Source organism: Cydia amplana, chromosome 14 (genome assembly GCF_948474715.1).
Source record: "Cydia amplana chromosome 14, ilCydAmpl1.1, whole genome shotgun sequence".
In the NCBI taxonomy this organism is placed as follows: Eukaryota; Metazoa; Arthropoda; class Insecta; order Lepidoptera; family Tortricidae; genus Cydia; species Cydia amplana.
The window spans coordinates 6664574-6690151 of NC_086082.1; the positions used below are offsets into that span (position 1 = coordinate 6664574).

Consider the following 25578-nt stretch of genomic DNA (forward strand, 5'->3'; position numbering starts at 1 on the left):
ATTGAAAATGTCCGGCGATTACGCTGTGGTCAAAACGCACAAGAATTTTAATGAGAGAAACACGTTCAGGAACCCACGCGTGTATTCACAAAAGGGTTATATAAGTTGCATGAATATTCACCAAGGCACCTACATATACATACATCTACTCAAAAACGGCCTAATTAATAACAGACTTTTTTTATTTGTACGATATTTATCTAATAGAATAATGTTAATATCCTTATTTTTTTTTAAGTATCACTTAAGTTCGGGTGCAGTGGAGAACTGTGTAGATAAATATGACGCTTTAGGTGCTACAATTTTATAGCTTCACAAACATACCTATACACCATTTGGTAATAAAATACAATATATTCCGACTTGCACAATTATTATGCTTATTTATATATTATGCATAATCATATGATATGAATAACGATAATGATATGTAATAAATACGTATATCGTATCATGTTGAATGTCTCGCCGCCGCCGGCTATAGGTAGGTACTTGGTAAAGTCCGTCTAAGCTAACAGAGTGAGACAGAGAAACTTGTATCATTTTAATAATGCTATGCAGAGTTAGCTTGGTCCGATTCTAATTGTAAGTCACATTTCAAATTTAATCTTAATAAAACGTTTTTTTCAGTCAACTCCTAAAATGTTTTATACATATATGTATTCATGTTAATTCGAGATGTTGGTTAAATACCTAAAATTGCCATGTTATCTAGTCGCTATCTCAGCTATCTGAATCGATAAAACTAATAGGATTGTATGAGAACATCTTAGAATCAATATTTGTTGACCTCGATTGCGTGGAAAAAATATAAAACTTAAAATATACGGCATGTAAACAGCCTGACAAAAATATCTCCTTCACGTTGGCATAAACAAAGACTTGTTCCATTTATTTTGTTTAATTGAAGGCTTTTGTAACCTGTTTGGCACTAGAATTGTAAAGGATATAAATGTAGTAATAGTTATTTGTACAACAAGAGATCAAAGTTTGATATTTCTTCGAGTGCTTATTTTGAGTCCCGTGCAAGCGAAAGATCCTATACTACAAAATCGCATTTTGCTCACTGAGTGAGCAAAATTGCATTTTACTCATTTTGTCTCACTCAGTGAGCAAAATGCGATTTTGCTCACTGTTTTTAAGTATCAAAATACCCTTGTTTGAGCTACTAAGGTGAAAAATATTATGTCGGTAAAATCTGGATAGCATTGATATCAGCACGTCGGGTCATGCTGGGTTCCATTCCGTAGCACATATTACAAAAAACTACTTAAGTATATAACATATGTTTGCCCCGAGTGTTAACTGGTAGTTTATGCTTATGTTTATGTTTACGCTCATTCACAATAACACCGGTTATTATAAAAGACATATTCTATGGTCACATGCAATAATTATAAAGTATGATAAGGCAATGACTAGGATTTTATTATTATTATTAATTTGTGCAGGTGGTTAATGGCATATATGCATTATGTATTAGGGATCTGACACTTCTGTTTTATTCAGGTATTATAACTCCTCTTTTCCTTTGTCTCACTGGCTACTGCTGCTATAGAAGTCTACTCTGCAAATTGTTAACAGTTTATATTTATAGGCAGCATTTTTACGTATATGTTTGTACATATGAAAATGTATAATTAAGTAGTTTCGTTGTGTCCGTCTATTTATTTGTAGCTTAGCATAATGAAGAATACGTTAGGTACATAATTATTATATATAAATATGTAGCTCCACATGGCATTACGAAGGTCTACGTTATTACTGTAATAATCTTGTCTTGCTTTTTTTCATGACTGTAAATACCATGATATTTATTTACCAAAAAAATGCGAAGCGAGCACAAAGATTAAGACGCGTAAAGACGATGTCCAAAATACGTGCCGTATTACAACATAGTAAGATGCAAAACTAAACACGTCTCTGACGTCGATGTACAAAAAACCTTCTGTCAGTAACGAGGTCGCATTACCGGTCATTGTAGCGCAGGCACTAGGCTTTGTAAGATTTTCTATGCTTCTGTCTGTCGCAGGGGCCAGTAAATTGTCTCATTTTACTCTGGTTTGTATTCGGATGTTACTAAACTTGCTCTAGTTTTGCGTCAGTATTCGTAACACACTAATAAATACTTACCAGTAATTGCATGACCTATGACTGACAGACTGTTTGTATTGTATCTATTAGGTATCTGTTTACAAATATTATTTCACTATTTCATTGCTATGTTGTCGGATCATTTTATTAGATATCTACCTACTAGGTTAGGTAGATAATAAAAGTTATCTGTAACTAAATTGTAATGGCATTCATAGTCCATTTGTTAAAATAAAAGTAACTATATTATTGATTCTAAACCATTAAAATTAACTAATCATGTATTTTAATCAATTATCTTTACTTAATTTTTCTGAATTCAAAATATCCTCTCACCATTTCAGTAAGTAGACTTCCAAGAGAAAGCGAATATTTCACATTTGTTTTTTAACACATTCCATTCAAATCGTCATGCAGAAAACACGGTGATCAGGTTTATCTATCGGCTGTTTGGATTTTATTGTGGGTGTCAGAAATGCTAAACGTTTCGCAGGTTTATGAGCTTTCTCCCATTTCTCCGCAATTACAAGACGTCTGTTCATTTTAATGGAATCTCCAGAGCAAGAAAATCTACCAGTCAATCTACAATACCTTTTTTACAATTTTGTTGCAGATTTAGATTTTTTTATGTTCCGGTTTGGAATTGGAACTTTATATGTTAAAAATATAATTTACCCGCGTCACTGTGAGTAAGAAATAAGACTTCGATTAAGTCGATCCTTCATTAGACATCCTTTGTTCTTGTGCTCGTCATAAAAAACAGGTCCTTTCTGACGCAAAAGATAACAGAACAAACATTTTCCTTTTTCGGAGCGTTGACCAAATAAGGACACTGAAAACGAAAACGGCGGACATTCACTTCCTTTACAAGATGAAATCTCAGCAATGGCACGTCAACTTCAACCTTGCTCATGTTTCCTAAAGCCGGTACAGCAAACAAAGATGACTACTCAATATGTGTTTTGGAGACAACCGTCGGCGAGAAACGTGGATTTGTGTGTCGTATATCCATGCAAACATACGGCAACTAAGCGGACTTAACAAAGAGAAAACTGTCAAGTTTATTACAGCCAAACTTTCGTTAAGTGGGACCTGAGAAAACTGTTTGCCAATTAGTGGAAATATTTCTGTCCCATCAATACCTATTCTATGCCAAAAGCTTTACGAATAGGGTTGTTCTAAGTGATCTTGGCTTGAAAAGAAAAACCTTGCACAAAAGTTATCTTTACAAAAGCTTGTATATTTTTACCGGAATATAATATAAAAAAGAACTGGCAGTTTTTGTGAATGCTGATGAAATGGAATTTCATATCATAACATACAAGAGTAAAATTAATACCTATATGAAAACATGTAGTACATGTACAAAGTTAAGAGCTTTCTAGGTTGAGGTTATATCATAACCATTAATGTTTATTTCAATTTCAGTTAACGGATATTGTATAATAATTAACAGAATGTATTTAATAAGTTTAATAACTAGGTATCTACGTATTCGTTTAGCCAGATCCGAAGTAAGCATAACAGAAATCCATTTAAGTACGGCAATTAAAGCTTTAATGTAGGTACCTAAACCGCTTAGGTGAAACCATAGTTTTAAATCCCCGCTTTACTTAACGTGCATATAATAATTAATGTTGTGCAAACGTCCTCGACATGTGGTGCCAGTGTGTGGTCGTTGCACGGTGTCGTCAAGACTTTACGTTTGTTTGAATTATTTCGTTGGAAAGCCCATGTAGGTACCTACCTATTTATACTTCACCCGGTCACTTGAACAAATTTTAATTCTAGGCCACCTTATAATATTATAATAGACTCCCTACGACTTTCAAGTGATGATGAGAGATGAAACGTCCTGTCGAGCCGCGTCCGAAAGTAGGTATCTACTTTTTCAAATGATCAGCGCAATCATCACTCATAAGACAAAGAAGTAATAAACCGATAATTTTGGAATTACCGGAAATCCGGAAATAAGCTTCCGTTCGCCATACATGTTCATGAAATAAGGCAGATTAAAAGATGTTGACGCTGAACGTGGATCCTGGTATGTTTAAAATGGGTCCTTGTAGCTATTATTATACATCACACCATCCTAAGTATAGCGATGCGGTGTATGTTACCACACACGCTTTGAACATTTAGAAGTAACTTGTATTTTAGATGTAGACCTCTATTGTTGAACAAAACACTTTAACAAAATCATTATCATACTTATTGATACACTTGTTTATTTACTATTAAAAAAGCGGCCAAGTGCGAGTCGGACTCGCCCATGAAGGGTTCCGTATTTAGGGGATTTATGACGTATTAAAAAAAAACCGGCCAAGTGCGAGTCGGACTCGCGCACGGAGGGTTCCGCACCATCAACAAAAAATAGCAAAACAAGCAAAAAAAACGGTCACCCATCCAAGTACTGACCGCGCCCGACGTTGCTTAACTTCGGTCAAAAATCACGTTTGTTGTTTGGGAGCCCCACTTAAATCTTTATTTTATTCTGTTTTTAGTATTTGTTGTTATAGCGGCAACAGAAATACATCATCTGTGAAAATTTCAACTGTCTAGCTATCACGGTTCGTGAGATACAGCCTGGTGACAGACGGACGGACGGACGGACGGACGGACAGCGGAGTCTTAGTAATAGGGTCCCGTTTTTACCCTTTGGGTACGGAACCCTAAAAACTACTTACTAGATCTCGTTCAAACCAATTTTCGGTGGAAGTTTGTATGGTAATGTACATCACATATTTTTTTTAGTTTTATCATTCTCTTATTTTAGAAGTTACAGGAGGGGTGTGACCCCCCCCCCCCCCCCGCACACACACATTTTACCACTTTGGAAGTGTCTCTCGCGCAAACTATTCAGTTTAGAAAAAAATGATATTAGAAACCTCAATATCATTTTTGAAGACCTATCCATAGATACCCCACACGTATGGATTTATTAAAAAAAAATGTTGAGTTTCACTTCTAAGTATGGGGAATTGGGGAACCCCCAAAATTTATTGTTTTTTTTTTGTGTGAAAATCTTAATGCGGTTCACAGAATACATCTACTTACCAAGTTTCAACAGTATAGTTCTTATAGTTTCGGAAAAAAGTGGCTTTGACATACGGACGGACAGACAGACGGACAGACAGACAGACAGACAGACATGACGAATCCATAAGGGTTCCGTTTTTTGCCATTTGGCTACGGAACCCTATAAACTGTCTGCTACTATTTAATCTACCTCATGCACAGTGTTCATCCTCGTGAAATTATATCAATTAATATTTAACAATACGTAGGTACTCTTCTACTACCTACGCCTACGTAAGTACAGGGAATAACGATCCTTACCGGCATTAAATTATACGTATTGTATGACAGCGTGTTGCGTAACTATAGATCTACCTATCAATAAGATCATGATTGTTCCGGTGGGCAGGGGTACACTTGTATCGCCCGTCGCCCGAGGACGCAATCCGGTTTGCTGCACCGACCTTGCACTTGAGACGTTGCTTAACAGACTCTCACTTTACTCTTTAATGCCTGCTATTTGAACTAAAGCATCACGACTCACGTCTGTTCCGGCAATACTCTTGCAGTGTCCGACGCGGAGGACGCAATCCGGTTTGTTGCACCGACCTTGCACTTGAGTACTGCGTAACCGACAACCGACTCTCACTTATCCTTTGTTGCCTAATATTAGAACGAAATCAGCGATTTAGAATAAACCTCAATAAAATGTTGCGAAGGCCATCATAACATAAAAGATCAATACCTATTATCCATATAAATTAAGGCCGTCCCTATCTCAAATTTAACTGAGTTTTCATTGCTTCCGGCTTTTCTTGTTTTACTACGCTGTGTTATTTTTTAAACCCTTAAGTTAACCTACCTGTTATTCTCCCTAGTACATTTTAGCACCTATGTCCTTTGTACATTTTCAGATCATGTAAATTGTAGTTGACGCCATACAAATCTGGGGGCACGGCAGTGCCCCCGCCAAGTCGAGCGCGAAGCAAACACTGCCGTACCATCCTTTACTGGAACCATTTCGCCGCATTTTCAGGCCCCTATTTGAGAACCTCTGGATAAGACCAGAACGCAGAAATTTTCGACATCCAGTAAGCTATAATCACATACTTAAAATCCAAAATTTCAAGGCTGTAGGTCATTTAGTTCCGAAGTTAAGCGAAAGCAAAGTTTCGCATTTATGACACTCACTCACTCACTCATGATCATCAGAATGGAACTAGTACTTCCCATAAACTCAGAGAGCTGAAATTTGGTACAGAGTTAGGGTTTAATGGCCACATAAAGGGAAAACCTAAAAATATTGCAATATCAGTCACGTTTTAAAGATCTAAGAACTGCATAAGTAAGTTTGTAATCCCATATAAATATATGATATTACAAAGTTACTGTTGCAGTTCCTACAAATAGTAGGTAAAGTAAAGGTACACTACGATGTACGATGTGAGTATGAATGAAGATATGTTTAGTTATGATATGTGTATACATAGTATGGGTATGAGTACCCGAAAAGAAGGACTGCCTACAAAAAGAGATGAGATCCCATCAAAAACATTACATGTAAAAAGGTGCAAGTCTCGCAACGCTTTTACTACAAAAAAGTTTTGAGATGTAATGTGAAACCAAGTCGGTTATTTTATTCAGTGCCAGGGGGTGTTGGAATTGGAATCAAAACAAATCTGGAATGATACCTAAGTCTAATTAATTAACCTACATTCACTGGTTGCAAATATTCTTAGTAAATAGATAAAGGTTCGGTATCAAAGTACCTAGGTATTTCACAGGATTATAAATGAAACTAGTTCTAATTGCCTATTTTTCTGTAAAGTTTTGCATTTAAGGTCGAGTTTTAAACGCTTCGCTGAGCTTGGTTTGAGATTGGATACAGAATTCTGCAACGACATCGAGTCTATTTCAATTAACATAGGTATAATGTAAAATAGTGTCTTAGGTTAATATCGCTTTCAGTTCGGTTCGGTTTAGAGTAAAACTGGGATAGATGCCCCACTTTTTGAAATTACTTTATATCTCTTAGTACAAAAAGCAAGATTCTTTATTTGTAAAACGGGTAGGTACTTTGGTTTATTATCTTCAAATTTATGAAAGGAATAAACATTATCTTTGATATTTCCAGAGTATTGGCGATTTTTGCGTACCTCTAAATTTTGGGACAACTATCCCATATAAGGGGATAGTTGCCTAATCCACGTAAATTACGTTTAGGATAGATGCCCCGTCGAGAAAGAGCCCCGCAAAAACTTTGATCGCACCTAGCCGTCCCATGCAATGCACAGATACATGCAACACGGTCAACTTAGTTGTAGTTGTAGTCTCTCGATAGATAAATAAAATAACATGTGTTTCATTCGCGAAACTAGAGTCAATCAAGGCAACTATTCCCCCGGGCATCTATCCCAGTTTTACTATATTTCATGAGATATTATAAAATTGCAGGAACGTGCAGTCATACAGGCTAGGTAGATTTAATAAACGATAAAACGACCAGGCCAAATTGTGTTTCATAATAATAGTACATATATTGGATGCAATTTTTGATCGAATATTTTGTTATATTGAAAATATTTCGGAACTTTAACAAGCGACATTACTAATCATAAGTATAAATAGATATTGATGTCCGTTAGGTTATTTAATTACCATGAGTATAGTGGGTATACTTCTCTTTAATATTTATTGTTTTGATTAGACCGCGTGGAGTTTATTCAAGCAGTTCGAGTACACACCGATCAGCTGTTGCAAAAGCATCTCCGGCCTTAGGACAGAGTGGTAGGGCAAACAGTAGGTTGCGACAGGCAAGCTACCCAGCAAACACTTAACGAGCATGCTAGGACACTAATCGGCACGCCGACACGCATGCCCCTGCGGCCCCGACGCGACATTGACTCTGGATTTTTCGTAATCGCGCCCGAAAACCTGCTCGAAACATAAAACCAGTTTCTTCGGCATAAAAACGTAACAAACGTTGGTTGACCGCACTGAAACGAGTTGATATCGTGCATCGTCTTACTCACAGCATAACGACGTACCTAAATGTCAAGGCAGTGTTCGTTAATTCTTCTTCTGTTCAAATGACGCCTAAATGATCAGAAAGTCGATGGAATACAATAGCAATATAAGTAGTTGAGGCTGGATGTTGATGACAGTAATAAAGCACTTTCTATGAATTACCTGCACAAAATTAATCAACATGCATCATTATTCTGCTCTAAGTACGATAATTTTCTTAGGCCGCGCTAGATTGCATCCTCCACATTAAAATGCAATTTTGCAATGACCTTCTGACATGACAGAAATACCTTGCACTGATTGCACTACCATAGCATGCCACTATCTACTTGTATTGTTATCTCAACTGCCTACTTGTATTGTTATGATAACTGCAAAAAAATGGAAATTAAGCTCTCTAAAATGTGCTCATTCGGTACAGGATAATGATTGTTGAGTTTATCCGTTACGTAAGGATTAAATAACGGTAATTATAGGAGAAGGATGCGTAGGTGTTGCCTTCAAATCAACGTCCATCTGCTTTATACAAAAAACGAAACCGCGAGATATTAAAAAATCGCTCCGTCGAATTAAGATTCGTGAATACCGTTAAACCAAGTTATTGTGTCTGGCCAGTTGCAGTGAGTAATTAGTAGGTGTTGGCACTCAAAGTTGCCAGTGTATTGCAACGTTCTTGCTATACGAAGCAGTGAATCCCGCACTAATCAAGGCTGCTGGTTTCCGGTGCAAGGCAACCTAACCGTCACGTCGTGCGGCGTGGGGAAGATGGAGTACAACAATCAGCGGTTACAATTTGACCAACTAGAAGCGTGCTACAAATCGTAAGGCAGTTCCGAGTGTTCCGACCGCTAAATAACGATCTGATGCTAAGTTTTTGCAATAGGCAATCGAACGTGACTATCGCGGTTTAATTATTAAAAAAGTTCATAAGTTGACCGGTCATTGGGTGGGCCACATAAAACTTTATACAATGTGGTGATCATTCGTTTTATCGTAATCATAAATTGCGACCATTTGTCTTGTTCGCGTGAAGCAATATCATATTCTATATGAAGTGTTGCAACAGTCGCATTAGGCTGTCAATGTAGATATTTGCACAGTGATAGGATGTGGATGGAACGCACTTTACATATATCTCGGGGTTAGGAAATCGCGATCGCACACAGTTTTGCAAGTGCATTCACAAATAGTGAAAACGGGTCACACATCATATCATAACATCTTTCAGACACTACACTATAGTATCATATTGAAGAAGTTTTTTTTATTCTTATTCCTAATTTTGTGATTAACGAAATAACAGGAAGAAAATCTTTTTATTTAGCAGAATAACAAAATCATAAAATTCATAAATAATTTAGTCATTAATTACGATAAACTTTTGTAAAAGAACAACGTTCCTGTTCAATTAATCCATATATGAAATCGTGAAACTATAAATCTATAATTTCCGACGAAATGCAATTGTTTGATTTATTAATTAGATAGCGATAGGTACGGTAGGTAGGTACATGCTGTATATAAGTAATAATAATAAATTTCTTTTTTTTATTTCCGTCATTGCCTAGTTTATATTGTAATACAAAGTTCGATTAAAACTCGACTCGCTAGAATTATTAGCAAATAACTCCATAGCGATAATATCATGTATGTAAATAAACGTCTGAATTACGCAAGAGCATGTATCAAGCATGTCGTCAAATAACTCCTCCTGATTACAATCAACACGTACGTGGTATTATGCAATAAAAATAATTACCTTGTTTGTTAATATCCCATAACACGACTTTGCATCCCAATCTAGCGAGCCGAAGCGCTATGAGACTGCCTAGGCCGCCGCCTCCGCCCGTCACCACCGCTATTCCCCCCTTCAAGTCCTTCTTAGGATATCCGACAATGTATCTGTATATCCCTGTGATAATATGTCCGGCGGCGAGGAGTAGGAACCATATAATATCAAAAACGGTCTGCACTATGGTATATTTGTTTCGCATGCATTCTGGGATCTCTCTGGTCAGGGGGCCCTCCCTCATGCCGTTGATGTACTCCTGGGTTTCCACGGACATCTTGAAGGGGGTACTGGTGCGCTAGAGGGGGCTGAAGTCGCTGTACATCACTTGTGTGGGATGTTGTTTGGTGCTAGCTGGGCTGGCACATAGTTCACTGAATATCGCTGGCATCTGAAATCAAAGAAAGATCACGTTAGTTGGCTTATCAGTAATAAAGTGTAAGTATAGTTCTGAAGAACCACAGTAAGTTTATTTTACGTTAGGTACATTGGTTAAAATTTGAATTTTCGGTATTTTAGTTGCTAAGGTACTTAAGAACAAAGCTCTCAGTCAAATGTGTGAATTCTAGTTAAAATGTATCTAGTATAAAATTAGCTGCTAAATACATACAGCACAAAAAAGTTACATATACCGAGAACTGTCCTAGCTTAAACAAATAAGTACCTACCTACATAAAACATAATCAGTGATCGGAATTGGTAGTGCCATTTCACGGGACTTCGGTGCGTTAGCTTAGTATGGATATACCTTTTCACCCCGGGTTTTCATATTACCTACTTCAATAGGGATGATGACACATGTTGAATTTTATAACAAAATCTAGTAAAATATATAGCAAATGAGTAATTTATCATAATAATGTGAATATTAAAATAAAATACGGAAATGTTACAAAAATACAGGACCTGAAAGTTTCAAACCTTAAGTTTTTTTACAACTTCCAAAAACGATAAAAGTAAGGGTACCATTCGATTCCTTACATTAAAAAAAAATAAAATTAAAATTATAGCAACTATTATATACATAAACGCAATATTTCACGGACAAAAACGCAATTTTCTTGTTTTGTCCATACTTCAAGATGGGATCTCAATGACCTTGACGTCACGTTCAGTTTTCCTTTTGTGAGGGGCGTTTCGCGAGTAAAGTGCGACTGTCGGACTTTGACTATAATTTCGGACTTTTGTGTTGCTTTAATGTAATGGGTCCCATCAGTGAAAGCATATAACTGGAAACCGCCTTTGGGAACATTACCGTTCAAATTCTCGGGCCAAATTAGCACACATACACAATTACGCCTACATTTAAATAAGACGATACGTTTACAGAGCCTGTCTCTATTACACTAACGTACACAGCTAAGTGTAGATGAAATGCATATAATGTCAATAACTACCAATCAGCGACATTAATCCGCTAATAACCTTCTTGCTGTACGTACTGGCCGCTGAGAATTCGCGGTTCATATTTGATTAGAATATGACTTGGACAGGGATAGGTTTATGCCATACATTGAAGAATCAGTCAAATAATTCACGTATAATAATTTAATGCAGATTAAAAGATAACTACTTAGTTAAAATGTTGTTATGAAATTAAATGACAGACTAACTCAACATAATTAAATATTCATTGTTGTATAAATGTATTCCGCTATAATAAGTATTTTGTATATTTTATTATCAATCTGTATGGCAGTGCGAAGTCACGTTCAGAGCCCGTACCATGAGTCACTGACAGTGTCAAAACTGACATTTACGCTATCGAGAACGTAATTTACTTTCTATACATCTCGTTTGCACTAATATGCGAGTACGAGCGAGATGTATAGAAAGTAAATTACGTTCTCGACGGCGTTTGTCAGTGCCAAACTGATGGTAGCCGTACTGGTATAGTCTGTCCGTTTTTCTAAGATCAAGTACGCCATAGTAATTGTATGGCGAACTTGATCTTAGAAATCGGACAGGCTATACAGCCTGCAAAATTTACATGGGTATGTACACGAATCGGGTCAAAAACATTTGAACAGGCGGAGTCACAATAAATCCCCACTTTCAGTTCCAATGGAAATATTTTATATGTATATAGCCGGTCAAGCAAGTTTGTCAGTAGAAAAAGGCGCATAATTACAATTTTGTATGGGACCATAACCGTTCGCGCGCTTACATTTTCTAAATTCGCCGCTCTTTTCTACTGACGGAAATGGCTTGAGAGAGAACCTACATATATGTGACAGTAGAGGGTGGATTAAAATGATCAACATTTTGAGATAATGTGTGTATTTGTTAAATTAATTCAGTGAAAGCGTGATAGAAAAAAATGTATCTACATATAGGAGACCGGATATGATTATCTCACGGGTTATCTCATGAATAGAACATTATATATCTTGCCAGGCATCCACTCAATTTCATGTCTCTCTAATTGGACAGCTTTTTTCCATAGTTCTCTGCGAATAGCATATTGTGGGAATTTGAATGGAAAGTAATGTAAAATGACAATACCAAATTTGATTATTAATTTGAAATAACTAGGTAGTTTTTTTATAGCTCCATCTCATGAAATAAAAAAGGAAAATACAAATCTGTAAGAAGGAATTTATTACTACATTTATAATTACAGTGGAATCCGTTTATTATGACTCCGCTTATACTGACCAACCGCTTACTATGACGCAATTACTGTGCGAAGTTTGGTTTTCATATGAAATTCTTTGTGACAAAGTCGGATAAGATAACTTCGACCTATAAATACTATTTTTATGGAATTATGTCCGGTTATACTGACAAATTCGCTGGTTTTCGTGGCCGGCCCCACATCTTTCCCTGCGAGGACGTCTGTGGCGTTTAAATTGTTTTAGTTTTTACTCTCGGTGAAAGTTGATAATTGGTATAAGGTTAATAAAATTCATCTCTCACAAAATTGTTTGAGATTAATTTGGAAAAAATAAAATAAAAAGTTTATCAACTATGCTTTATATGACATCCGCTTAGTATGACATGTTTGTTACTTCCCTTCAATGTCATTATAAGCGGATTCTACTGTATATAGAAAATACCTAAACCAATCATAAGTTAATAAAATAGTCTACTTCATTTGGCATAAAACCATCCCTATTATCCTCGCAATTTAAAAAGTCGTATGTTGTTATGAAAGTCGTATGCAGTTGTTACGTTTTAGCTTAGCACGGTAGTATTGAAAAAATGTCGTCATGTTTATTCCAAATTTTACTGAAGTTATCTGTTTACTACAAGTGAAAAGTGATTCCACTGTCCTTGATATGAACTAAAACAACTTCTGCACCACTTCACGACACATGAAGACATTTTTAATTACAAAAAAACGTAGTTTTTATAAACCAATTTAGCCATCCCTCACTGACTGTCATCTCGGCCGCACTGAAGTTGCCAATCGAACACTCTGTAAGCACCGCCTACAATCGAATACTTTACGTTGGGTCATAATTGAGCGGACAGAATACTTCCATGGTTTATATGCGTTCACTGGGTCCCATAATCAGACATTTGATCCTAAAAACAAACCCGATCGATTGACCATAAATGAAAATTAATCATGTAGGCTATTAAAGACATGCCAAGAAATATTTTCGTGAAAAAATAAGAGTCTTGGAATCCCGAGTCTTATCCATGTTAAGTACAATGTTTGAGGTCATTGACCCCAAATGGCACTACCTATTCCGATCATTGAACATAATACATGTTAGTGTACTAATCGATATTAAACACAGACATTCATAAATAATAAATAACATAAATTAAATGATGTTTGTTTTGTAGTAAATAGAGTATCCGACTGACATGTGAGCTAGATCTTGAAGTTAGATAGTTCTAGGCGTATTGCAAAACCTGGCTTGCTAGGTTAGGGCTCGGACGTCGGAAAATTCCGCCTAGTTAACTAGTGGGGTTAACGAATTTAATAAGATTACCTAATTATCGTATAAATACAATAACTAATATTTTTATGACTTCAAGATTTTTTATTTAAACTGTAGGCTGTACTCCTCAAACTGACCAACATTTGTTCAGCAACTTTTAAACTAACTTATGTTTTGATTTTTATGACACTTTAAAGTTTATTCTAAGACGCAATGTATTCCAAATTTTGTTATGTTTAAAGCGTGACAAGCAACGTCAATTACACTGATGTCAGCGTACATTGAAGGCAATATTTATTTTGTATGAAAAAGAGGAAATCTAAAGGATTCATAATTTTTAAACGTTGTTTAACAAAAGTTTTATAGTTTGAGGAGTATAATATATGTTCCAATTATTTGCTTGTGTTACAGGCAACACCCTGTATGTATATAGGTACTATATATAAATAGGATATACCTATATAATTGAAAACATTTCATTTGTTTCAAAAACTTTAATTCATCGCCACTCATTCCATAACAATGTTTACTTAATACTCATAAAATATTTGGATGGTAGTAAATAAAGTGGAATGTCGGTATACGCAGTGCGCTCGGACTCGGACGCACCGTGTCGCAACACTCGCAACACTGCAGCGGGTGCAGCCCGGTTGGTGCAAGATGCGGCCACACATTACAGAGCCAGCGGAAGCGGTGGTTATGAATCATTTGGTTTTTTTTCATCCCTACATTTTTATTTTTGTAATAAACTAGCGACCCGCCCCGGCTTCGCACGGATTAACAAATTATACATAAACCATCCTCTTGAATCACTCTATCTATTAAAAACCGCATCAAAATACGTTGCGTAATTTTAAAGATCTAAGCATACATACAGACAGACAGCGGGAAGCGACTTTTTATACTATGTTGTGAAGTAATGTTCTGATAACTCCAAAATTCCGAGATTTTTAGTCCGGCGTTTCGCTGGTAACTTTTCGAAAGCAAAATTGGATTCCCACTGTATAATCAATTATCGTTCAATTCTGAATAAATAAGGCAATGTACCAATATTTGATATTGACCCAATAGTAGTTGTCATATGACCTTAAATCTTAATTCCAAACGTAAACTTATACCAATATGAATGTCAACGATTGGATTGCCTGTGCACCAACATCAAACTTAATACGCCTGTGAAATAAACTAAAAAAAGTGACATTTAGAATCCGCTTCGTTTATGACCGGTCCCGAGCATCCGGCGTCCGTCAACACTCGTCAAGAAGGTCGTCTTAATATCGCATTCCATCTCAAGTGCGCTTATAAACATTTGCCAACAGTAATAAATTTGAACCCGCTACTTAAATTCAAAAACAAGTATTAACAACGCCGTCAACAAGCTGTCTGTGTTTATTCAGTGCATTGAGTTACCTTTTGCACGATTTTTTATTGCTATGTGTGTAAACATTATTTCGTATGTCGGGATGTTCTCCTCTATAGCTACAGGTCGCATTCCTCAACCGATGCTCGTGAAATTTTGTGAGCAGCGGGCTCAGCACGGATCCATTTTTATCCACTATCACTATGCCCGTCACTTTCGCACTTACCTACTTGTTAGAACGTGACAGGCATGGTGATAAATGATAAAAATGCGACCGTGCTACTAGGGCAGGTTCTATAACGATATAGATTTTTGTCGTCGATTCAGATTTTGGAATTTATTTAAAATGGCGGAGCCATGGGTTTCGCGAGGTCTACAGCTCACAGATCACTAGTTTACTTTTTATTGTCATAAAAATCACTTAATTATAAAATTTACCTAATCTGACAGCAACTTAAATTAAAAAAATCATCAAGGTCTGGCGACTAAAAATAAAAATATTTGTAGTCCACAAATTAAATAAGAACATTAAAAATACCTTGGTGTTTTTTCCCCGTCAGAAAGGTTAGGTATCGCCATTGCCATGATTCTTTCTCACTCGTGATTCTTTCTTAAGATCATTCACTTCGACGGGTCTTTAAATTAGTACTCGCAACAAAAACTACTTACTTTGCTCTTTTGTTGCGCAAATAATTATAAATGACTAAATTTCGAGACCCTATTTGAAAAAAAAACCATTACTAAAATACCTCATTAAGCACTTTACATGTAGGTATGTATAATTAATGTACTAAAGTAAATTTTAAGAGCATATTTGAGTGCTTAGTTTTTTTAGCGAAGTGAGCTAGACCTAAGATATAACAAGGCTCGTTTGAATCACATTAGCGTACCTAATTAGTGTTTTATTCCACGAAGATGAAGAAGCGCACATTCACCTCTCCTGTCAAGTACCTGCGTTAAGCAAGAGCAAGTAGATTGTGAAGAAAATGTAGCAATTACAACGACAACCTTGTCCGAAACTTTACAACGAGCGAGTGGCAATCGACAAATTTTCATGGTCGCAAAACCACGATATATACAACGCGAATACCTTTGAAACCTTCGCTATGTATAACTCTATACATATACCTATTTGAATTATTGTATTTAAAACTAATTTTAAGAAAGACTGAACAAAATGGCCATTAGGAAAAGTTGGAACCTAAAGCAAATCCCCGCTACATGGATACCTACAAAAATCCAATAAAAACAAGGTCAAGCTTGTTCACTAATGCTATCCGATTTATTTATAATGCTACTAGGCTTCGCCTGCGGCTTCGTCCGTGTAGGAGTTGTTACTAAATTCTATATTTCTTAGTTCAGTTCTACAACCCTTACACTATCCAACAAGTACAACAACCCTAACGGTATAGGACAACTTGAATCAAAATTTAACTTCCTACTTAGATGGTTAATGAAGTCCTAATAATAATAACGGAACTTAAGTAACTACTTTATGTTTTTCAACACGTAATTAACCGTAAGCCATAGGTCGTTCATTTTTATATTACCTGCAAACCTGCTGCAATAAATAATAAATAAATAAATATTATAAGACATTCTTACACAGATTTACTAAGTCCCACAGTAAGCTCAAGGGGGCTTGTGTTGTGGGTACTCACAGATAACCATATATGATATAATATACAAATACATAAATGTATATACTTATTACTTATAGCAATGTGTTTACTTACGTAAAAAAATGTCATAAAAACATACCAAATCGAAGGAAAACAGGGAATTTAAAATTAGGTGTTTGCGTCACTATAGGTATACCTATCTTACAGATATCGTACGTGCCATTGCCGTTGCATAACGAAACATCAGTGACAACAATAGCATATAGGTACCTAAGCGCATAAATATCACATATTGCCACAGATAATAAGATCCACAATACAATTTAAATTTGACTATCGTGAGTTCGTATATGTACAAGTTGATTGCGGTGTCAATGTTGTCGATAAAGACGCCATAATAATTTGTGAATCAGTTCTTGCAGAATCGCATTGCATAGTCGTTTTAAATGCTCGACAGCCGATACAATATGGGAAAACTGCATCGCGTTTTTTTAAAGAATTTCGGGGGTTCCATGACTTCCGAGCATGAGACAATAAAATGATATATATAGGTATCTTTAAATAACACGACTGTGAAATAGTACATTACATACCTAGGATGCTCCAGATCGTCTAACTAAAACGAAATAATTGTTTGTTGTTATTTAGTTAGTGTTATTTAGTTGTTACCTAGTTGTTATTTTACTGTTACTACTTATGAGGTTAAAGGACAATGACGCAAAATTGTTATTCTACATCGATACGAGTATATGTTGCATGGAAATATAAATAAATATGTCAACTTGTCAGCTACCATCGTCAAATATCTAAGAGTATGTCAAGCAAAACTAAAAAAATATTTTTGTTTTGAGGAATAAACTTACCTTGACAAAAATTGTTTTTTTAAGTATTTGAAAGCGTCTAAAAACAATATTGTTTAAAAATTCGCAAAGGTCATTATGTACGTATGTATATGGTTTTCGGCTATTAGTTACATAGGTACATATCCTTTATCTATTGCCTCCTATGGTGAATGGTATTTGCGTGTGTTGAGTAAAAAGCAGGTGATGAATTTACGAAATGTCAAAGACAATAAATTCTCGGATGTCTTACACCGGTGATGGATGACCCAACGACCTACATTTTAAAAGTTTAACTACGTTACTCGACGATGAAATACACGCAGGAAAATATTACCAACAAACTTTATGCTCATGAATTTATCCCTGAAACGTATGACCGAAAAAAATGTCTTAATGTTGTCAGAAATAAAGTCATAGGTGATCAAGTTTAATAAATTGACCTTCGTTGTAGGTATAAGTATGTTACACGTATTTCATGTTGGATATGGGATAAACGACTGAGTAGTCATAGTACTTACGAATATTCGTTACAGAGATTGTGAGAGAGAAATGGTGTGATATAATAATTATTATTTTAACTATATATACTATGTCAATTATGAATAAGTAGTAACATTTAAGACTTTGCGGGTGATATTGCATTTTTAATAAAAGTGTTACGTCGCCATGTTACAAGCTAACTTTAAATAAAGTCGAAATTGTTTTAAGTACCTAAGTATTTTTTGTTAAGTTTTAGGAATACATAAAATAGCACGCTGTCTGTTTCCATAAACCTATAATTAGTAGAAACTAGCATCTCAAAAGCAATCGATCTCAAAGATTGTCAATATGATACATATTATATCTTATCTAAAGGTACTTACACCGCCCGGCTCATAATTGTATACCAAAACATCAATGCATCATGACCAGCGCATACGTTATCGTCCTGCATCGTGATTGGAATATGATTAGGCAAGTCACAGAGAGAATTCTACAGGTTCAATCAACCACGATTGTTCCACTGGCCGCACAAGGACGGTCGCAGAAGGTTTTCCACAGCGCCACTCAACCGTATCGGTGTTTAGGTAATATAATAGGATGAAATTGTCTCGTTGAAGAGGTTAGTGTAACAAGTGTCATGTGTGGCAGAATAAGACAATAATCAAATTGCTCTGAGGAAAAAGCGAACGTAGAACTCCGAAACAGTCACCTTCAGTAGCGCGCGGCTAGAAGATGTTGATGTCAACTTTAGCCAGTCAGTCCTCGAAACGTCGAGGTAAATCTTAAAACTTAAATCGCGATTAAGTCCCGTTGTACACTTTAATAATGTGTAAAAATCGTTAAAGTTTAAAGCAGTGCATATTCAATAGGTACAAAAATGCTTGCGCCGCACACTGGTGGGGATATCTTAATACTAAAAGTATCAAAGATTATTGATAGGTACATGTCCTGTGTCTGAATGGATCAATGGATATTAAAACGAAAATACCTAAATCATATTAATATTATGTATATTATACAAAATATTAAGATGGACTTGAGAAATCGTTTTTTTTAGGGTACAAAGAAACTCTTTTTAGCTTTTTCATAATATATCTCCGACTAAGAAAGCACACCAGCTTAGCTATCATTTTTATTTAAAAACAAAGGTACATAATACATGAGGTTCTCATTGTCAACGGTCAACCAGAATCGCCCTGTGTAACATGTCGTAAAAAATATAAAAACGTACCTATTCGAAAATTATTGATACACGTATAAAAATTTGGATTGATGTTATTGCCAAACGAGTTTATGCATGCATTCAGAGGGCGTTCAACTTTCACAAATAAAACCTGCCACCCCTGACCAAAATAAAGTTTGTTTTTGTAACATATATGAAAGAATCAACTAAGGTATAAACACTAAATCCTTCTAGAATCTTATCTAAAGTAGGTACATACCCGACTGTAATAATGGTGACAGTGATATGACACTACACTGTCACTAGCTTTATAGCTGTTTACAAAGTTAATTTATTGTTTTTTTATGAAGATACCAACCCAACTCATAGTTTGTGATGTTTTTTGAGAACGTCATAAGGTAATATACCCAAAGTCCTTCTGTATGGGGTATGGGTTTCCGGTGCACATATTTAATAAGTATTTATTAATTATTTTTAATTTAGAGTTTAATTATTAAGTATTATTAACTTTTATTAACCTTTATTTAATAAGTACCACTAGTTTAATTTAATTATCGAAATGTAATGAATATTTTTTAATATAATGGGCCATCCCATTACATTAAAAAAACATATTTTTATATGATTTTCGCCTAGACTGTAAGATGGATTATTAACATATGACATATGTATAGGTATTATCATGTTATTAAACGTCTCATCTCGGATACGAGATATCTAACAACTTGTTATCGTTAATGACTGCAACACTACTAAAGTTGACACTTTGACACATGTTGAGATATTATATCGGTTGAAACAATGGGAAGTATGTCCTGACACGTCGGTCAAGCTATTAAAACGTTACTTGATAGGTACTATGTACCCACTTATTGCCATATTCATAGAGAAAAAAATACATAGAGTGCTCACTCCATACCTCAGTTTTAGTACCAAAAAGACTATTAGCATCTAGCATCGAGTAGCGGAACTATCAGTACTGCTACTTGACAATAGATGTAGCACCGACCGGAAAGTCTTATGCTGTTGAGATAAGACTTTCCGGTCGGTGCTACATCTATTGTCAAGTAGCAGTACTGATAGTTCCGCTACTCGATGCTAGATGTAGACACTGAAATTAATAGTCTGAACTGATGTATGGAGTGAGCACTCTTGTCTTATTTCTCTATGCCATATTGCAACTAATTGCACTCTTAACCTTGTATACAGATAGGTACTGTTGCTAATTCCTCTTACAGATAAATTCTAATATTTATTATATTTTTCTAAATGAATGTTATTAAATATTTATCATTCAAAATCAAGGAAACTACGTACTCAATAAGTAATTTGCTACACATGTGGGTAAATGCAACTTTCTCATCAGTTTTAGAACAATCAAGAAAGCCTTTGAAAAACACTTTTATCTAATCATTGAACTTACAACTAAAACAAAAAAAAAAGAAAATAACAGTTGTACCAACAAAGTCACCATTGCCTCATCGATCGGAAATCGCACAGGTATCGCGCATTGCTATTTGTTTTGTGTTCTATAAGGCACTGTAGGTATCATTACATGTTGAACGAGCCGTTATTAATTTATTATACGCGGCAATTTTACTTCATACTTTAAATTAATACCGTTTTCGTTTTATTTAGCTTGATGTTTTTACGTTATATTCTTCTAATGAAAAGAATAAAGATGAAATATGCCATCGTGTTCTGTTAGTGAGCTACCCAATAAATAAATACCTACCAAAGTTATGAACACTAATCTGACTAATATAAAACTAGTTAAAACATTATTTTATGTTTAGAAACATACTACCTACAACACTATAATATGATCAGAAGCATCATTCTAGTAGTAATTTAACTTGTAGGTAATAAGTAATAGGTAGGTATATAATTATATGCCGAGGTCAATACGTCTCGAATAGAGATTGAAGCAATTAAACTCCAAGTTTACCTGTTAATTTAATTTTCAATGGTATTTTAATATACAATATAATTAGATAGGTACTTACATAGGAATATTATGGGTCCTAAGGGTCCTAAGCAAAATATAAAAGAAACAATTTTATTTCATGAAGGAAAAGGCAAATGATTTTGATGTACGAGTAAATATTACAGACAGTAAATACATTCAAGAACCTAATTCACTAAGTAATTTATACTCAGGAAATCCCCGTTTTTTATAAGTATTTAAATATGATGTGCAGTTGGCCACGGCATGGCCTAAAATAAATTTGAATAAAGCAAATAATCGATGACCGTGGCGATAATGTTGGAGCAAACAGACGCATCGGCGGTGTTTGATGAGCATCTACGTCGGTGCCGATCACATCACTCTGAAATCTTAATATGTGAAGTCTGATCAGTATATGCTGGCAATATGTATGATCATTGACATAGAGAAATAAGTAAGACAAGAGTGCTCACTCCATACATCAGTTCAGACTATTAATTTCAGTGTCTACATCTAGCATCGAGTAGCGGAACTATCAGTACTGCTACATCTATTGTCAAGTAGCAGTACTGATAGTTCCGCTACTCGATGCTAGATGCTAATAGTCTTTTTGGTACTAAAACTGATGTATGGAGTGAGCACTCTATGTATTTTTTTCTCTATGTCATTGATCAAGAAGGCGCTGTCATTCTCATTCACATGGTGACAGTTCAGTATAGTATGAAAAAATTAGTTCCAATGAAATTCCGCAACATTATGGCGCGTGATCATATATTACTGCCATTACTGGTCAGGCTCTATGTGTGACTGACATCGTCGCCAGATATCAGCGGGGAAGGGGGGAATTCATTGAATTTCATTTATAATTAATTTACTCTCGTATGATTTTGGGAAATTTATTAACGATTTTTCACCATCTGCAAAGGCGTGTTGAAAATTCAGTTGAACGAATTTTCCCGGGAGTTAATTCCATTAAGATCGTCACAAGTGCGCTTGTTTTGCACATTGGATGTGACTACCTGATGATGTACCTACATCCAGATTAAATCAGAGGCCCCAAAGAAGTTGGTATTGCTAGGATATTAAGATGTAAATTGTATCGCATGTTCGTTTTTCGGTTGTAAAATTTACAGTATTTTTTGTTCATACTTTGCTACAATCGGGTAATAGGTATTGCTAGTTTATTTAGCTTGTGTAGACAGTAAACGGTTGATTCATTCACTGAGCAATAGGTATCTGAGTCTTAAAAGGTCATGCACTCATGTACGAAAATCTGTTACTTTAAGCAGTTACAATGTAATAACATCCGCATCAACATGGCAGTTCATTCACATTTACTTTTGAACCTTGCATGTCGAATGTGCACCAACGATTTTCTGTTTTATTACAGTAGTATCAAATGTCAATGGCGAAAACTCGTTCTCGTTTCTTTCCCTCATACGAGTCATACGTCGAAAGAAATGGTTATCGCGCCGGCATCATTTAACCAAATACCGTTGTCCGGTGATTTGGGCAGATCTTCCGTCTCTGTTACAACTTTCTCTCCTGCTTTCACCTGCTGGACCACGTTTTTTACCTGAGACGTGTTTTATGCCAGTGCTATCAAGTTTTCGGAATTTACGATTTCGATGGTTAGTTTGCGGAAATTACCATGGGAAACAAATTAACTCGCTAATTTAGAAATTGGTTGTCGATCTAAAATAAAATTTAATATTTAAAATCACTTATTTTCATGCAACTAAGGCCCATAGATACACTATAACTTACATACATTATAGGTACAATAATAAAAAAAAATTAAATGGTAATTAAAAATAATTTCGGGGACGCAGTTTTCTATTGCGTTCCGTTGCGTACAAGTCAAACCAATATTTACTTATTTAAAAAAATGTTAAAGGAATTTATTCATTTTGATTGTCACTGTGTCAAGGTTCGAAATGGGTCGGAAATTAAATTCTTTGGCTGTTCTTCTACATCTTAAAAGACTGTAAGTAAACACAATACTCAGGTCTCATTGGCCGAATGAGTCACACAGTTTTTTGTTGACATTCGTTTAACACGTACTGCTACATATTAGATTTCAGGCGGCCATTCGCCGTAAGCTGATGTGAATCTGTATGTCAGTATATTAGTCAAACTCTACTTCTTTAGTCTGTCTTAAAATAAAGAAATTCCATAAAATATTTTTCTTATTCACCACTTTACTAATAACTTGTTACACAAAAAAATCCCGCGAAATCTCGTGTGTCCGAAAGTTTAGTTAACACTTAACGACATAAGATGCTAATTACGTGGATAAAAAAATACAGGAATTGTAGTCACGCATAGAACCTACATTTTGAGCTCTAGTAAGACAGTTTATTATAGACAACATGTGTTACAATCTCGGGTTAAATTGATGAGATGATAGATAATGGGGGTAATTAGCTTCTCATTCTGTTATCTCAGGCAGTAATTAAAGAAAATATCGTGACAAGTAGAAGACAGGTTTTTAAATTGTAGTAGGCTAGTAGAGGTAGCTACACCGAATAATTGAAGTAATTAAAGTTGGACTCTGATCCTTTCAGGCGTCACAACTTTATATTCATAATTCAATGGGCAACTTCAGAACAATGAAGATATAATTGGTATAGCCTGACCAGTAATATATGATAATTGTCAAGAGGGCGCTGTTATTCTCATGTATAGGGTGACAATTCAGTGTAGTATGAAAAAATTAGTTCCAGTGAAATTCCGCAACATGGCGCACCCTCAATAGATCCTGGTTCACCTATAAGTACTACGATGTTTCTCTCGCATTTACATTTTATCATGTTATCAAAAGAAACTTTTTAAAGTATGGTGGCCAGTACTAATGAGACATGTGCCGCATTAAATAGAACGCACCCTTAATGCTAACATTGATAACGATACTAAGAAGAACGATCTGCGCACATTCCTAATCCTATTCCTAATTTTACGTTAAGGAATTTAACGAGCAAGCATTTCCGAAACATTCGCTTAAAAAACACAGCAAACATTAACACCGGGCAAGCAATAATAAGCCATCTGTCATTGGAATAAAAGTTTAGACGTGCGCATTTCTATTGCGGTGCAAGAAGATCGATCAGCGGACCGGGCGGCCTTCTCTTGCGTTTCCCAACGCGCACGCGAACGACGGAAGGACGTTCGATACCTGCGCCCGCACAGGCTCTAGCTCAATCGATTCCATTTCATCAATAGACTGCGTAGTCTTTAGATTTATGGCTATGACCTTAGCTACTACTTTGTTACCTTCCTGTATTAAGTCGCAGAGGAAAACTGATTTAAAACTAACGTAAGCATTTATTTTTATCGCTCTCACGTGGTATGATACTGCTACATTTTTTCCTGTTTATTAAATTTTTCACTTGTTGAATATTTTTCCTGGTCCTTCGGTTTTGATATTAATCCACATCTAAAAAAATAAAAGAACCTAGGGTTCGCTTTAGGCAACCTAATCCTAAGTACAACTACTGCACAGCCACACTTTGACGAAAGGACTGCCATCTGATCTTTCAACCTAGAAGAGGCACTATTTTTTTATTGGGTTTAGTCCGATACCTCAAGATTTTCCTAGAAAATATTTCGTTTAAGTTTAAAGAAACTCATTCGTACGAGCTGAAAATCGTACCTGTAACCTTCGGTGTGAACCTTTATCACTAGGCCACTAGATATCTTTTGATATTAACAGGAGGATTATTTACTGGTACATTAATAAATACGGTTCCCAATTAAAATCCGAAAAAAGGTTATTTTAACAGTAGCTTCCTTTCAAAAGTGTAAGTAAGCACTACTATATTGCTATAGTAATTCTGTTCTTGCAAATGAAGTTTTATCTACTTACTAGTATAAAACTGACCATAAAAGAATATCGAAAGCATTGACATGAATAGGTAACCTAGCACTAGTCAGCAGAGGCTAGCAGGTTCTTTATAATATTTATATCCACTTACGACGCTAAACAGTCAAGGCAACGTCAAAGTCACGTATATTTAGATTACACAACCTCTTCCAAAATCACCACTTTACAGACGAATATTATAACTTGTTATAACGACCAAGGCCTCGCTAAAGTATGAGGGCTTAGCTGTATAATTACCTTCAAATGTTGGAATATGCAAAGCAAAAGAACCTATTATTTACTGAGAATTCAGTGTACTCAAGAGTGTAGTAACTAATAACTAATAAGCATGCTAGTTGAAGCGAAATATTCAGTAAATGACTGGCTAGTAACAAAACCAACTGCTACAAAACTATACTTCGATAACCGGCTATTGTTTGATAATGATAACAAT

General features: G+C 35.5%; 1 protein-coding gene across 1 annotated transcript in view; it reads right to left on the reverse strand.

Moving 5' to 3' along the window:
• The window catches only part of LOC134654050 (estradiol 17-beta-dehydrogenase 11-like), a 50778-nt gene that overhangs the window by 20114 nt on the left and 5086 nt on the right, over positions 1-25578 (reverse strand). Inside the window, exon 2 of the mRNA XM_063509446.1 lies at positions 9899-10319. Coding sequence (XP_063365516.1) covers positions 9899-10205 — 307 coding nt within the window. The 5' untranslated portion in view covers positions 10206-10319. The remainder of the gene's footprint in view (positions 1-9898; positions 10320-25578) is intronic.